The sequence below is a fragment of the Ciconia boyciana genome, chromosome 7 (assembly GCF_034638445.1).
Source record: "Ciconia boyciana chromosome 7, ASM3463844v1, whole genome shotgun sequence".
NCBI classification, from domain to species: domain Eukaryota; kingdom Metazoa; phylum Chordata; class Aves; order Ciconiiformes; family Ciconiidae; genus Ciconia; species Ciconia boyciana.
Genome location: NC_132940.1, coordinates 12,035,881 through 12,052,086, shown reverse-complemented (window position 1 = coordinate 12,052,086; position 16,206 = coordinate 12,035,881). Strand labels below are relative to the sequence as shown.

General features: G+C 44.2%; 1 protein-coding gene across 4 annotated transcripts in view; it reads left to right on the top strand.

Moving 5' to 3' along the window:
- The window catches only part of RNF220 (ring finger protein 220), a 225,286-nt gene that overhangs the window by 169,783 nt on the left and 39,297 nt on the right, over positions 1-16,206 (top strand). For 3 of the 4 annotated variants that reach the window (XM_072866891.1, XM_072866890.1, XM_072866893.1), the window contains 2 exons: positions 6,329-6,450; positions 7,473-7,605. In XM_072866891.1, the coding sequence (XP_072722992.1) occupies positions 6,329-6,450; positions 7,473-7,605 (255 nt within the window). The remainder of the gene's footprint in view (positions 1-6,328; positions 6,451-7,472; positions 7,606-16,206) is intronic. The other variant, XM_072866892.1, reaches the window with a different exon arrangement.

The window sequence follows — 16,206 nt, the reverse complement described above, 5'->3', positions numbered from 1 at the left end:
TTCTATTGTACACCCTAACAGTACTAGGTCCAGACGTTAGGGAGCTGGATGCAGAAATATTAGCTGAAGTGCTTTGGCTATGGGTCACAAAGAAGGTCAAACTAGATCAGAACTGGTTCCTCCCGACCGTAGCTTTTTATGATTCTGATTACTGCTGTTCCCAGAACATACCTGTGATGATGCCTGGTTCAGTCCTATGCTGTTAGATTAGTATCCAGCCGGATGGTTGGGTAGGTTATACTGCTCCTTTCTATGCATGTGACTTCATGTTTGTGACCACTGAACTCAGCCTGCTTTCTTGTCTCCTCCTCCACATTTGTTTGCACTAAAATAACTTTGTGGTATTCGTAGGCTTTGCCATGTTATTGTTAAACAGTTATTTAAGCAGTATTGCTCCAGATGGAGAACACTTGAGCGCTTTGGGGAAAAAAATGCTTATTTGTCTATATCTTGTGGTTTAATGACCTTCTAATCAATCACACAACTTTATAGCTTGCTCTGTGAGAATGGTTTCCTTATCCCCGTTAGTTTACATTGACAGAAGTTATGTAGGACTTGTCCAAAGACATCTGGCTTTTTGTTTCATATTCTTATCGACACACTGAAGAAACTTAGGATAAAGAAAATGCAGTCTATCTGTCAAAGCAAAATCTATTTCATTTGTTTTTACTATGTTTTAAGTGTACTTTTCAATATTGTTGTAACCAGTTTATCTTGGTATTTCTGTCAAGCTTCTTACCAGCAGAGTTCCAGAATCACTTCTGGAAATTCCTCCCATAAAAAGGGGCCCACAGTGTTTGTTCTTCTCCCACATAGTCCTTCACTCAAATCTCAGCTGCCCAGGCTTTTTGTGCCCGTGTTCCGTCAGATCTCCTCGTTGTATGTCATCCTGTTGTGGTCACTTGGGAAAGTGCAACAAGAGCTAAAGAAAGAGAAGGTAGAGAGGGAGATGTCTTGTGAGCTGCTGTTGGCCTGGCTGCAGCATGATTAGGTCCTGATAGTTACATGGTTCATGGGTACCTGGCGGTCCAGAATTTTAATTCTGTAAGTCAAACCTTTGACTTAAATTGAACTGTAAGTAAGGTGAACGCATTTGCAAGCTCTGAAGCGGGAGATTAATATTCTGTCTGTTAGACTCTCGGTTGAGCGTTTGTATCTGAACTTCCCTGTCAGCCTCAGTGAGTTAATCTCGCACCTCTTGCCTGTGCTAAACTCACTTTGCAGAGGTTGTGTCCTTGTGAACCCAGGAGTATGGGGTGCTGATTCCTGACGAACCCATATGATAAAGAAGGCATTTCTTTCATTTGCCTTATTTCCAGTGTTGCCAAACTGGAAACTTGAAGCCACCCTGGAAATTGAGGCTTATGGAGATTAGCAGTCCAGAGCAGGTTAGGTAGTCATTCAGAATTAGAGGCACAAAGTTATGGGTTAGTGTATCAGAACATGGATTCAGCAGGTTAAGTGTGTGCCAGCCTCGGAGAATAGTGTCAGATTGAAGGTTGCTGAAAATCATCTGTGTGGAAGTTTGGCCATGCAAATGTGAAAGCCCCACTGAGACCCTTCTGTGAATTTGGCCCTTAATGTTCTCTCTCAGGCAGATGAGCAGCAAATTGTACATAAGGTCTGAAACAGACTCATTCTTGACCATCTGTTTTCTTGCTATAGCTTGTTCTTGAGATGGGTTTTTGTGCTCTGCCATTGCTGCCTTTGTTCCCTTGGATCAGATGCTCTTGGATAAGTTGATCAGCCACAGAAGCTTTTTGTGATAGGTCTAACAAAAATAGGTGTAACCGCTCCTCAAGACTCCTCTAGTAGATTTGCAGAGAGCAGGTGCTAACTCTTGTGTGCTTGAATATCTTTGATTCAAATTTAGGGGTATTTGCAAAGTTGGTGTTCTCAGTAGAGTTGTAAAATAGGTCCTTACAAAGCTCCTTTTGCACTTGGCTGAGAAGCTGATTCCTGTATTGGTGGTGACCATAAGTCTGCCTCTGGGCAGACCTCCGTGGAGGTGGTCACCGTGCAGTTTGTTGTTGAGCTACCACCAGCATGTCATGTGCTTTTGTAGCTGATGGGTGGGGGAGGAATAAAGCTAGATGATTTTCACTGGAAAGGAGACAAAAATGTTTCCACTTAATTTGATTGGCCTGCCGTTGCAGGAGCTGCTAATGATGTCTGCATGGCACTCAGGGGACCACTCAAACTGGTGGAGGGAATCATAAGAGATATTGCTAGTAACTTAATCATCTCCTTTGATGCTGCGGTAGAGGTTTGTATAGTGTCCGCTGCTAGATGCTATGTAAGAGCACTTCTGAGGTAATTAGCGCCCTGTCCTGAAGGTGAATTTTTGCTTGAGGAGGGGAGTACCAGTGAAAACTAAAACCCATTAGCTTTTCTCTCAGGAATTTTTGCTGGGCTAGAGAATAACATGATCTTTAGGCATTAATAAGGTTTAGCCTTGAAGGGGAGAGCCCGTTGTGAGAAAAAAATCCTCAGTCTCTTCTGCCTGTAAGGCAGCATTGTCTGTGGTCGGGGGTCGGCTGGCTCCTTCTCTCCGCACCCGTGGAAAGGCAGGGGCCAGTGCACCCTCAGCAGTAGAGGCTTTGTCAAGTGCAGTTTGGCTCCTCCTCTCGTGTAAGCAGCTTCTCACCTTGCATAGTCCCAAAAGACCCCGTATTAGGAAAGGGAAGGGCAGCTCCCTTAGCCAGCACAGCTCCTAAGTTAAGTCAGAGACCGTAACCGAGACCCCAGCCCTTGCACAGGGTCCCAGTTCTTGCTCACCTCCATGTGCTACTTTCTCATTCATAGGCTACAGCCACTTGAACTCCCTGGGTACCCAATGGTTTAGTGTAACCTGAGGGAGAACATGCACATGCAGCAGCAGCAGTGTGTAGGGTAATGTACCTCTGTTAAAAGTGAGGCCTCAAAGGTGCTGGAAGCCCTCTGATGGCCTAATAATAATTATTAATGCTAATAAAAATTAGTGAACTCCTCACCTCCTGGCAGAAGGCTGGAATAATAACTACAGAGTCTTTGTTCAGTCAGAGATGATAATGGGTCAGCCTTGTGCAAAAACCTCCTTCCCTGAGCTCCGTCCTCTTCTTGCATCCAGTCTTCCTCTGGCTGCGTTTTTATCTTCCTGAATTACAAGAGGGAATGGCTTCCCCCGTCCGCCCCCGCCCTCCCATGCTCCTGTGACAGGAGCGAGGGGGAGAGGGATTAGTGAGCTAATTAGAAATGATTGCATCTATCCACACTAATTAACAATCCTGTGGTCTCACTTGCGTGTTCTTTTGAGCTGCTCCCCTTCGGGACAGCGCCACAATCACCCCCTGCCTTTGGGGCCGCTTCGTCCCTTCTGCGCTGATTGGAAGTGATAGCCGGGCTGCGTGTCGTGTCGGATAGGGACAGCGCTGCTCGGGATGTGCTTTCTAGGCTGCAGCGTTCTCTTTCGGTTTCTGCTGTCACCAGAGGCACCCTGGGCCTCCGTGGGCACAACACTGCTGCTGCTAATGACCACAGAATGAAAATGGCAGGGGGATTTGTTTTCAACACCTCTTTCTTCCAGTGGCTTTTTCACTTGTGGCACTAGAACTTAAAGGACTGCTTCTTGGCGGAGTTAAATGAGCCAAGATAGGGGCTGTCTGCTGAGTCTTGTGTGGAGGTGGAGCAGAGTGAGGTTCTGTTCCCAGCTCTGTACTAACATTTCAACAGTAGATCAGGTGCTTGTTCTGGCAAAATGGTCCCAAGAATTTATCAGTGCAAGATCTAAACGGGTTGTCTTCCTTTTATCACTGTTACAGTGCATGGACTGGAGGATGGCAGTAAAAAAGTTAAAAATACTAATAAACTTGCCAGGCAGACTGACTTAGCTGAATTGATTGGCCAGAGGGAGTCCTACCAGAATAATTAAACTGCTCCTTCCCTACGTCTCCCTGTTTAAAAACAGGATGAGGTGAGAGAAGAAAGATGTGGCTGCGATCAGGATAGAGGAGGCTTTGTTCCTATCTGACCAGAGAAAAACACAGGTGTTTGCTGGAGAATGCTCCAGTCGTGTCCGATTCCAGCCTCTTTCCCTATTTAGTGCTGGCTCTGCAGCGCTAGCGAGGCAAGGAAAAAGCATCCTAAACTTATGCCAAAGAGCCATACTGGAGGATATAGGTATTCACTAAACCAGAACTTCAGAAGTCTCTTGTGCAGTGAAGTACAAACCAGAAAGAGCATGGCTTAACTCTGACTACTTCTGGTAACAGGGCTGGATGATGTTGAAGAGGGAGGAGGGATAGCGTTTTGGGGTTCAGGAAGGAGAGAGAACACAGAAGACATGTTGGGGGTCATTGTTTTATTTAAAAGGGGAACATAATTCATCTGGGCATGATGAAATTAGCAATAACACTTCATGACGTTTATTTCTGTATTGACTGGAAGTCAAGCGGTTTACCTTCTGGAGTAGAAGCTGACAGTATAGGTAAAATAAGATTTAAGCAGACAAAATAGAAGGGAAGCTATTAAAATATCCCACTGGGAATACCAAAATACCTGAAGTGTGTGGAGAGGCAGGTGGGCCGTGGAGCTGTCAGTGTGGTGTACCCAACACAAGAGAGGGTTGTGGAGCTTCAGCAAATTAAATTTAGATGACTGATGAAGGTGGTGTGCATTTACTTGATGGTCTCTGTTGTTCAGAGTGGCAGGTCACAAAAACACTCTTGTTGTGGGCTCGAGTTGGTATCTCTTATTCCAGGAATGTCACATTTGCAGAAGCCTTTTCATGATACCAGAAGGGAAGATTTGTTTTGGAGGCAGTTTTCCTACAAAATCTGTCTCGTTCAGTGAGGAAAAGCAATGCTCAGGGAATAATTTGAAGCCTTCTTAATCCTGGAGCATCAGAGAGTGTAGGGGATGGTAAATATTCCTAATTCTGGATTGTGGGAAAGCATATCCTAACCCAGAGAGTTCTGAGTACAGGGAAGCCAACAAGAAAGCCCTGAAAGAGGCCTTACAGGTCCTCCGTGTTGGTGTGTTCAGATGAAACTGTAGCGCATCCACATCACGAAGTGAGTTATAAACTGATGCACTTTAGAAAACGATTGACAGAAACTTTCCTGTACCCTGGTCTTTCTCTTCCTTGCATTCCAGCAGCTTTCTCTGACTCTTTGGCTGCAGGGAGCTGTTGATCCCACAGTATTCAGGCATGAAGGCTTTCAGAGCATGCTGCAGTGCTCACAATGTCAGTAACGATTTCTGGCTAACGCAGCTTTTTGGTGGTGTCATCTCTCATTATCACATGGGCTTTCCTTGGGCTTTTCTTTGTCTCTCATTCAGAATTTTGACCTTCCTTATAATTAAACAGAGACTTTCCTGCAGCCAGTGATTGAGTTATTCAGTAATACCTGCCTAAAGCCATCATAATAAAGAACAGAAGTTCTTTTTAATGCAAATGATTTGGTTCCAGATGTTTTGATCACATTAAACGATGGTTCAAATTAACCAGAGATTGGATTAAGCAACAGGCTACCTTGGCTGCTTTTTCTAATCATCGCGATTCCTAACATGTTTGTTTCCCAGAGTGTGCCCTCAAGAACGCAGTGTAGCCCCCAGTTTTCCTCTACACAAAAATAGTGAAATAAAAATAATGGAGAGAGACAGAAGCTATCTATCATAGGTGCTGCTTTTTTCACAGCAAAGATCTTTCCGCTCCATAAATGTTACCTGCTACTAAGATGCTGCTCTGACTTGTTCATGATGTTCTGAGAAGGAATTCTTCAGAGGGTACAGGAGACTCTGTGGTCCTAGAAGTGACTGTTACATACCTTATTGAAGGCTTTCTGGGTGCTACACCATCCTTCTATGGTCTAAACAAGTTCCTGTATAGGGAATAGATGTGTTAGTGGACGGGTCTCGGACTTAGAAGGCAAAATCCAGAACAGGATTCAGTGACTTGATCACTGAACTTTGAAAAAAATTTCAGGCTTCAAGAGAAAGTATTTAACCATTTGAATAACTTACCTGGGGATGTGCGGCAGGTATTCCTTCTCCTAGTTATTAAATCGTGAGTAGCTGCCTTTCTGAAGTCAGGCTGTACTCAGCCACAGGTTACAGGTTTAATCTGGAAAGTGCTAAGTAACAGACTCTGTACTGTTTACAGAGATCAGAATAGGGAGTTGCAACGGGATTTTCTGGTGTGAAATCTTACCATTTCTGCCAAGGGTTTATTATTTGGAGCTGAGCAAATAGAGAGAAGAGTGGATCTACAAACTTGACATGTTTTCCTCTTTTTTTGTTTTGTTTTTTTGTTTTGTTTTTGTTTTCTTTCCCTGGTTTCTCCATGCAGCTCGGATTGGAAAAATGAAACGGAGGAAGCAAGACGAAGGGCAGGTATGTCCCCTCTGCAGCCGACCTCTGTCAGGATCCGAGGAGGAGATGAGTAGGCATGTGGAACAATGCCTTGCAAAGGTAGAGGCGCAGCAGGATCGCCAGCTGCCATTCCCTTCTCCCTACTCCCAGCTTTGTCTGCAGTTGACCTAACATGGGACAAAAACTAACATTGCTGAGCTTGCAGGCAATGCTAACTATGTCTCCCTAAGATCTGTAGTCACTTCTTTGTTTTGGAAGATGGATTCTTCTGGATTTTTCTCCTGTGTTACCTTAGTAACTTTTTTACTTCATGCACCCTTTTGCTGTTATTGAAGTCTAAGTTGTAGACTGTAAAGGTAGAGCTGTTGAAGTTTATAAAGCCTTTGTAGGACTTCATGCTTCCTATGTAGCATAGCAAGAAGAGTTCTTTCTGATCTCTGCCTTTGACAACATTAGAATTATTTTTTGTTGGGTTCTTTTGTAACAGACTGGCATTTCTAAATGTTGCACAACCATCTTATTCCAGGAAGTGCATTTGAGCAGAACCATTCTCTTGCTGTTCATCCCAAAGACAGCAAGGAAGGAGGAACAAGCCCTAGGGGAGGGACAGAGTTGTGTCGTAGGGCTTTCTGTGCTTGTTTCTCAGGAAAAGCCCACAATAGAGATTATAAAGTTGTTCTTGTTGCCTCAAGAGGCGCATGGTGTAAAGAGAGGTGTCTTTGATCAGTGTGCCCCAAAAAATATGCTCTAGGAGAACATTCCTGCTGGGGGTCAAGGGAATCTGTGGTTTACATGATAGGGGAATTGTGCATGCAAGGTAGGAGAATGCATGTTGAATGCACACCAGCATTGTTGTAGGAACCAGAGCTTAAATATCTATGCGTAAAAATGATGAACCTTGCAACTTGTTTTGATCTTAAGGTTGTCAAGTTCTTCCAGCACCCATTTACTTCTAGATTTAGATCACTGGGAATGGGGGCGGGAGTAGATGCTGCTGTCTGCTCTATACTTAGCTGTCCTGAGAACAGTCCAGCTTTTCTTCTCCATCCCACCCTGAGTTATTAACACCAAAGAGCTATTGCATGCATCTCAACGCTCTGCCCCTGCTTTACCCTGTGCAGAGAGAAGGTTCATGCATGACTGAGGATGACTCTGTGGACATCGAGAACGAGAACGGCAACCGCTTTGAAGAGTACGAATGGTGCGGGCAGAAGAGGATACGGGCTACTACTCTCCTGGAGGGAGGATTTCGAGGTGCGCCAGTGTTTTGGGGGCCCTTGTAAATCATTCTGCTGTGGAAGTTGATCTTTGTCTATCTTTAAAGGGAGGGACCTAGAGATTTGCCTTTCACAAAGGGCGGGACCTTCAGCCTTTGCAGAATGTAAAGTGATTTCAGCTTTCTGCCTCTCTCGAATGATGAGAGTCAAAATTTGTGCAAATCTTGAACAAAAGCGTGGTATTATTTCTTGCTCAAGAAATGTGGCTGAAGAGGGAATGAGTAGGAATGGGTAGAATGGGGAGGTCATTTGGGGAAAATAGCTTTTTATATGTTATACATAGTAAGAAATACGTGGAAATATGTGAAGAGAGGGAAATAGAAATGAAATTGTAAAAATTCCCAGCCTGGAGTGACGAAAGCTGGTGTATCAGCCTCTAGTGATGTATTGAAGGTGCCAGCTAAGTCGCTTTAGCACCTGCATAAAATATTAAAGGGCCGGTTGTGCATTTATCACTCCATCCCTTTTAAGGTTGATAAATGAGAATCCAGGAACCTGCTCTGCACCTCCAGCACTGCAAGCCCTTAGGGCTCCCAGACAAACACATTTTATTTTTCCTTCTTCTTTTGCTCCTTCCCCAGTGACAGGGAAATCAGTTACTGAGGAGAGAGTGAGTTATGGCAAAATTTGACCTCTCGTGAGCTTTATTGGTGAACGTAATTTTAGCTCGAAACCTGGCCCCTTTCTTACACTCAGCCCTTTGGCCTCGAAGAGGAGGATTTACTAAACTGTTCGTTGGCATGAACCTCTGGCACTAAGGAGAGTCTCTCGCAAGCAATCCACGTAGCACATGCCTAATGAGAGGAGGAATGCTGGCTCCCTCCATTCAATAAAGAGGATGGGATGTGATCTCTTCCTATATCAGCTTGGATTTTAATTCAAAATATCTCAAGGGGAAAGGCTACTACGTAAGGGAGTTAGACTTAAAAGCCAGCTGTGTGCTCATTGACAACCCGGCACTCCTGATCTGCTCTTACGTTCCTCTGAAATTAAATTGTAGGTGGGTTGTAGCAGAGTAGATGATTGTCTATAGCCTTACCTACCTTAACTTTTTTTTGTGCCTGCATGGAGACTTGAGTCTGTACATGATTCCAGGTGGAGGTCTTATGAGTCCATGCAGGGCCTTAACTGTGTTTATGTAGTATAGTTCCTACAATCCGTAGTGGGGAAGCATAGTATGTCTGTGAGCCTCTATCGTTGTCACTGCTAGTCCTGATTAGAAAACGCTACTCAGTTCATTTCTGCCCTTTTTTGTGCACGTGTAGTTTCTTCCTTCACCCCCACTGAACACCTGAGTTTGAGGAGAGCACAATCTTTCACTTCCTTCGGTGTGGACATTGTGCTGCCTTCACCTGGTTAACATTCCCAGTTGTTTTTGAGTTAACTCACAGAAGTGTGGTCTAAACCTTTCATACTGCTTTAGTTATGTGGAGACCCTCTTTCGAATGAGGCTTCAGGCAGACAAAATGTGTTAATTGATGTGATTAGGCTGTGTAAATGCAAAGTACTTGTTCCTTGTTGCATTTTCTTCCTTATTTTAAGGAATTCTCAAATGCATTAGTTCGCGGTATATAGGTCAACTGCTTTCCTCCACCAGAGATTAGACAGATTCTAGCAACAGTTAGGGCTGTAACCTCTGCTGGATGGCTGCACACGCATGGACAGTTACTTCTATATTTCATACTTAGAAATAGCCTTGCTTCCGTCAGGAACTATGGGGTCTGTCTCTTGTTTCCTTTTTGAGACCTTCTTGACACCTTCAAGAGTGTTTAGTTACATAAACAGATCCAGCAAAGGATCAGAAGACTAGAAGAGTAGATTTTTTTACACGCAATTACACAATTACATGCGGTTCTGAAACCCTCCATAATTACCCTGATGGGAAAGCTTTTTGGATTAGACTCCTTCCCTTTGTGGTGCTGGATGAAAGGTGTCTGTAGATGAGCTCGCAAGCACAGGAACTTCCCTGTAGCATTTGTGGTGTGGAGCATCCTCTCTGTGCAGCTTTTGGTGGTGGAGCCACTGCTGAAGAAGTGACTCCACCTGAGCAGCTGGCAGGTCCCTACGCATGCGTTTCTCCCTGCCCTTCCTCCTCTGGAGCACACCTCTGCTGGCAGCTGTATTCAACAGCTGCCACGCTCCTCTAGAGAGGTGCCCTCTTCCCTAAACGGGGGAACTTTTGGCCACCAACTTTCTAGTTAGTATTTTGGGATGAGCAGATAATACCTGCAGGGTACCTACCTACTCTGTGCAAGAAGTTTCTGAAAAATTTGGGAAGCCAAAGCAAAGCTGGAATGATCTCCCATAGTTGGCTGATTGTATTTCTTTTTAAGCAAGTTACACTTTTTCATGCTCCCTTTCGTGGTTCTCATATTGTCTCTGGCTGCTGGCATTCAGAGGTCTCCATAAGGCAGGCCTGCTTTGTGCACTCTCAGGTAACCTTAAGGTGACTGTCTCTTTCCTTTCTCTGCCAGTGTTGGCTCTTGCCTTGTTTTAGGGACAGAATTCTTAATTTAGAGCCCTGAAGCACAGCACAACGTTTTGGAGATGCTTTCCAGTGCTTAAAACTGCTTTGTCTGGAGTTGGCAAGGCCCTCGTTAACTCCCATCACCTGAGGCTTTGTGTTTGGCTCTGTTCCCTTTGCTGAGAAGTAGCAGCGATGTGGAAATTGAAGGCCTTTTATAATGCCAGACAGCCTTTTCCAGGCCACAGGGATGTCACCAGTGTCTAAAGAGATGACATGGGGAAATACATAAAACCAGAGGGGAAAATAGATGTTAGTGTGTCTCATTAATTTCAGTTTTAATGGTGTGTTGCTTTGACAAGATGTCGCAGCTGGGAGAAGGGAGAGCAGGACACTGTGGCCAGCGTGTATTGCATGAGTCGGTCAGACCATTGGGCAGCATTACAGAAGTGACTCAAACTTAACACAGGTCCTGGCTGCTGCTGCTTGTCATTTTTGGTTAATGGACAAAGTTCATATCACTCTCAAGGTGAGGAAAACTCTTTGCTAATTATATGAAAGATCCTGCCAGGTTGTCAGGTGGGGGAAGGCTGGGAGATCCAGGGGTTTTTCTTCTTGAAAACAGAAAGGTCAGGGAAGCGAACAGCCCTGCTCAGGTTTTCCGAAAGGTGGTCTAATAGTTGGGAGCAATCACAGGCTGAAGCTCTCACTTGTGTGATTCCTGGGATGAAGCTTTCTTGCTTCCAAAGGGGTTGCAGGGAAAACTTGCTCCTCTCACCTGGGGGGGCCGTCTTAGAAGGTGGAAATTCCTTGTCTTCTGTGTTGGTGTTGCAGCTGCAAATCCCTGGTTGGGTCTAGTGCAGCAGAGCCAAAGCACACCTTCTTGCCCGCCATGGCTTGGCATCCTTGAGGCATCAGGTGGAAAGAACAGGAGATGGCAGCAAGTAGGAATATGATGGAACTGAGAAGTGCTGGGATCAGTATGTTGTCTCTTAAGCTGTTGGGTTTGGTGAAGGCTTTCAGTCAGGAAATATTTTGTACTTCTAGCTGTCCTCCTGGCTTCTTAAAGCATCATTTGCTATCACTTAATTTGCTTACCCAAAACTGCAGGATGTAAATTCAGATTATTGGCAATTATATAGGATTTGGAACCACTTTCTTTCAGCAGAGGTCCTGCTTAAAGTAGGGGTTTGTAGCAGGAGAGTTCTTGCTTCTGTTTGGGATGGGTACAGAAGGCTACCAGTAAGAAATACCAAGCACTGTTTAAATCAAGCTCATGCTTCAAAGTGAAAAGATATACAGATGTAATAATCAAATATTTCCCTATCTTAGAACAGTGTCAAAAGACTAAAATGTCTCTTGAAATACCTGAACGTTCAGTAACCATCTATCCCCACGTCTCTGGATCATCCCTCTCCGAAGCTCTTTGTTGCAGGGGATTATTTCATGCCATCTTTGTCTAATGAGTTTCTGTGTTTAAGAAGCCAACAAGGCTTCGCAAGTGAAAGCATCAAGTGGCTCCCTCTCTGATGGTTTTTTTTAACGCTCAACATATTTGTAGCAATTCTTCTGTTCCCTCTCCAGAATGGATGCACATTACCCTCGGTGTTTACACTGTAAGGTTATCCCTTTAAAGAATTCCTGAGGGAAGTTCAAAAGGTTTTTTTTTTCTTTGAAAGATTCAGTGTCTCTTTTTGTGTGTGTGTCTCTTACTTGAAAGAAGGGAAAGGAAGGGGGGGAGTGAAAAAAAGTGCTTTATCTGAAAAGAATCGCATCAGCTTTGCACTGATAGAAGCCGCTGTCATCTCTTAAACGGCTTAGCACAGTCAAAAGGCAAGAGGACTTAAAACAGTGTCTTACACAGGGATCGATGGGTGGAACACATAACTCGTAACTGAAAAAAAAAAAAAAGAAGCAGGGGAGAGATAACGGTAATGATTGCATTGAGGGAAGCTTGAGGGAGGCTTGTTCTTTGTAACACAGCTTCAAAGGTGTCTGGACCAGTGCCTAAGCAAACTGTCCTGTGAAGTCACTGCCTCTGTAGGTCTAGGAAAGGAGGGGGGGATGCTTGCACCCTTCTGTTTCTTAGCAGATGGGACAAAGATTAGCAAATGCCAGGTTAGCAGCTCCCTTCTGCTGCCTCACATTTGAGGAGACGTTTTTGTCACTTGGTCTCTCGCCGTCCGTTCCGGGAAGGTGGCTTGTCCAGGAGAGGGGAAGGAGGCGAGCGGCGGATGGGGCGGTTGGGGAGATCAGGTGGGGGGACGGGATGTCAGTTTATCGATCGCACCTCAGTCAGGAGAGCTGCAGGCGCAGTGCTCTGAGCACGAGCGGCAGCGTGCTTAATGTGATTGAAAGGCAGTTAAAATGGCGGTGACCTTTTCAGGGGGAATTAGATTGCCTGCCAAGAGTGGTTAGAGGGAGTGATAACGCCAGCTTGAGGAAGCTGTCCAGTCTGCTTCAAAGGGAGAGAGACAGAGACAGGGAAAGCAAGCTAGCAGCAAGTACCATTTAAAGCACGAACCGCGCGGTCTGATAGAACAGAGATTGCTGTCCTCTTTAGATATGAAAGAATTGAAGAATTGTAGCTAAGTTCTCTCCACCCACCCCGTCCTTCTCTTCTCCTCTCCAGCTCCCCCACCAAAAAGCCTTCCTCCGGGCACCACTGCTCTTCTGGGTTCCTTTTCCTTCAGCAGATCAGTTGCATCAAAAATAACGCAGAGAGAGAAAGACTTTGAAAATGTTAAAATGGTAAGCAGGGCATTTTCAGGGAAGGATACTTTCTAAGAAAGATCAACATGACAAGGATCTGTGCGATAGATTGCAATACTCTTGAAGAAGGAGACACACACAGGGATTACTTGACTCTGAAGTTTCTCTTTATTTCTCTGTGCTTTTCTTTATTTCTCTGTGTTGCCCTCCTCCCAAGCTAGCAAAGGACTTGTATCTGTTTGTTAATGTCTTATCAAGGGAAAAGAAGAGTACAACTTAGCATATGCATAGAGGGACTTGGTAAAGCCTTACAAGCTGTAACAAACTACAGTTATCCTTGGGTGCCTGTTTGCATTGGATCTCATGTCATGTACAATTAGGGCAGCTGCCTGGAAAGTGGGACTATATTAAAAAGTCTAAAAGTTTCCAGCAGATGGCTGCAGTCCCACTGTCAGCTTTCTGTCTCTGCAGAATCAAGATGTGCTTCAGTTTGAGCAGCAAATGTTGTAGGCCAGCCTTCATCCAGCATGGGTTAGTTGTCCAAGAAAGAGCATTGGGGCAATAGCTATATGCTCCTCCAGTTTATTCTCCTTCTAAATACATGCAACATTAGAAGCACGCTCTCAAGTGTGAGATCCTGTCCTCAAAATCTAAGTAGATGCTTTTCAATTCTCCTGCCTTAGCAGCAGGTGTTTGTGAACACAATGCCTTTGCTTGTGTCTGGTACCTGCCTGCAGGAAGCTCCAAATAAAGGAGGAAAACCCAGTTGTGCTTCTCAGTGCAATTTCATGAACATCAAACTCTACAACAAAACTCCACAAAATCTGTGTTTGACACGTATGTGGAAACTGAAGCATAGAGAAGCATCTTCTCTAATGTTATAAAGATAGTAGCAAAGCTGGCAGCGGAGCTTAGAAGTCTTGCTCTAGAATCTCACCTAGTAGCCAGCTGTGCCCTCTTTTTCAGATAAAATATAATGAGGCATGCAGGAAAGCTTCAGGAGGTAAGGAGACTTTCCATTTTTTCCATGCCAGGAGGTTCAGGCTGCATTTAAGATCATACTAGTCAGGGTATACAGTGATCTACTAAAATTCAGTAAAAGAATTTGAGCTGAACAGTAAAAGTGTGATTTCTCCTAAGAGACTGTGCGAAATAGAGGATGTCACTGGCATATTTAGGCCTTTTGGAAGAATGGTCTAGTAACTAGAATCATCTTCCCCATTTCTGTGTAGATGAGTCAGAATTCATTCATTTTACCCTGGCAGGCTAAAGCAAACTTCAGCTTGGATGCAAGAGCAGTCTGTGGTAAGAGTATAGGGAATCTTTGCCATAATGAAATTCTTAATATTCCTCCCACTTAGTAAGAGCTCAGTTCAGTGCCTTTCTCTGTCACGTTTCCAGTGTCGGCGTCCCTCGTTGCTTAGTCTCTAAGGTGAATGCATCTATACATCTGAGCCTCCTCCCCAGCCTCAGTCTTGGTATTTTAGCCTTCCTATGTCTGGTTTGCTACCTTCTGCTGGTCACTTCTACCTGCTGTAAGCTTCCAAGTGGGAGAGAAGTATAAATTTTGTGTTTCTCAAGTGCTTATTCTATGCCTTATCCCCCCTTTAGAGTGCTGCTCAGTCCCAGAGCACTCGTACGCCTTACCTCAGCCCTTGTGTAAAATGGTGGTAATCCTGGTAATCCCTCTGTTGCTGAAGGACGGTACTTTGTACTTGTCTGTTGGAGTAGCCCAAGCACTCCTTAATGTTTGCACCTCTCTCCTTTGAGAGCAAGTACTTGTCCATAAGGTAATACTTGACCTAAAAATGCTAAGATATGTTTACATAGTGTTATATACAATAATCAGATGGGCTCTACGTGACTACTTCTCCATAGTTTGTATTCACATATAGAATTTGAGGGATTCTGTGGCTAATAAATGTCTCTTGGGTATTGTACTGAATATTAATATCAGAAGTTGACTTTAGTGAGCAGGACAAACAGATGAGAATAGTATGTGATTTAAAAATAAAAAAATCAGAATTCCTGCCTTATGTACAGCAGCCATCATGACCCACCATGTAATTGATGCTTGATATCACGTGTGTTTAAAGTTCATATAATGCTTCAAGGAACAGTGTTTTCATTTTGGAACACAGTAATCAGTGGGACTCGGCAAAGTAAAAATCACTTTAACTGAAAAAAAGAAATTGATGCTTACAGCTGTTAAGTCATGATTGTTGATAATACATTTTTGTTAACTTGAACACATGCAAAAATGTAAGAACCTAATTTTTATGCTCAAACTGCCAGAACGCATTAGCTGAAAGGAGCACGATCAACTAAACCTTGCTGTTTGATTTACATAACGCTGACAGTCACTCTAACCAGGGAAAGATCTTCTGTGGGAAGAAGGGGAATTCTCTCTGTTTGGCAGTATTATGTATCGTACTTGGAGGAGGAGAAGGGATGTCTGTCACCCAGCAACAGAGGAAGGAGGAAAAAAAATAATTAAAAAGAAAACAGAAAATGCAGTTGTAACACTGTGAAAATTGGCAGGGGGAGTAAGGGAGCAGGTAGAGCACCTGAAACTACTCAATTTTTTGAAATTGACTGGGTTTCAAGTTGACAGCATCCCTTTAAACTTCAATTTTCCTAGATCTCAGACAAGTAGCATAAGATCTTCCGGTCCCATCTGCTGTACTTGCTTAGCTACTCTCTGCAATCCATTTTTCTAGTGATCTGTCTGCTTTGGTTTTGAAAGTCCCAGGCTTTAAGACAGTCATTTGATAATTTATTTTTTTTTCCAAGTGTCTGCAGTTTTGCTAGAACTGCAACCTGCTTCTTGGACACTCAGGTCAAACTTCAGCCTTAAGCACCCAATAGTTGATTGACATGATTTTAATAGCATTTTAGAATACAGTTGTTAAGTCAGGGGCAGTGAGATTTTTCTAAAGGAAAAAGGGAGCACGGGTCTCAATGGCTCTAAACAGCTCCTGTCTCCGCATGTCGTCTCTTCCACTCGGCGGTGAAACGCATTATCGAGTAGTGCCCGGAAAGTGGCTAACTGCGTTTGACACACGCCAACTCCCTGCCTCCACACTGGATAATTGCATTGTCAACTGTTCAGCAAAGTGGCAGGTGACACTGCAGCCGGATTGATTGTCCTAGTATGGAGGCTCCCAAGACTGTCAGCCACCCAATCGATAGAGTTTACACAAGACACCGTCACTGCATCTGTAACTAATTTCAGTTTGAACCTCGCAAGGTGCGGCTGTCCCTGTTTCCTGGCCTTTCTTCTCTTTTGCTTGCATCTTTTCCCTGGACGAGGAAGTTGCTTTCCCGCTGAAAGCCCGGCTTTATTTCTTGTTCTGGAGCTGGAAGTGAAGAAATCAATGATGTGTTTTGTGGTTTCAGAGT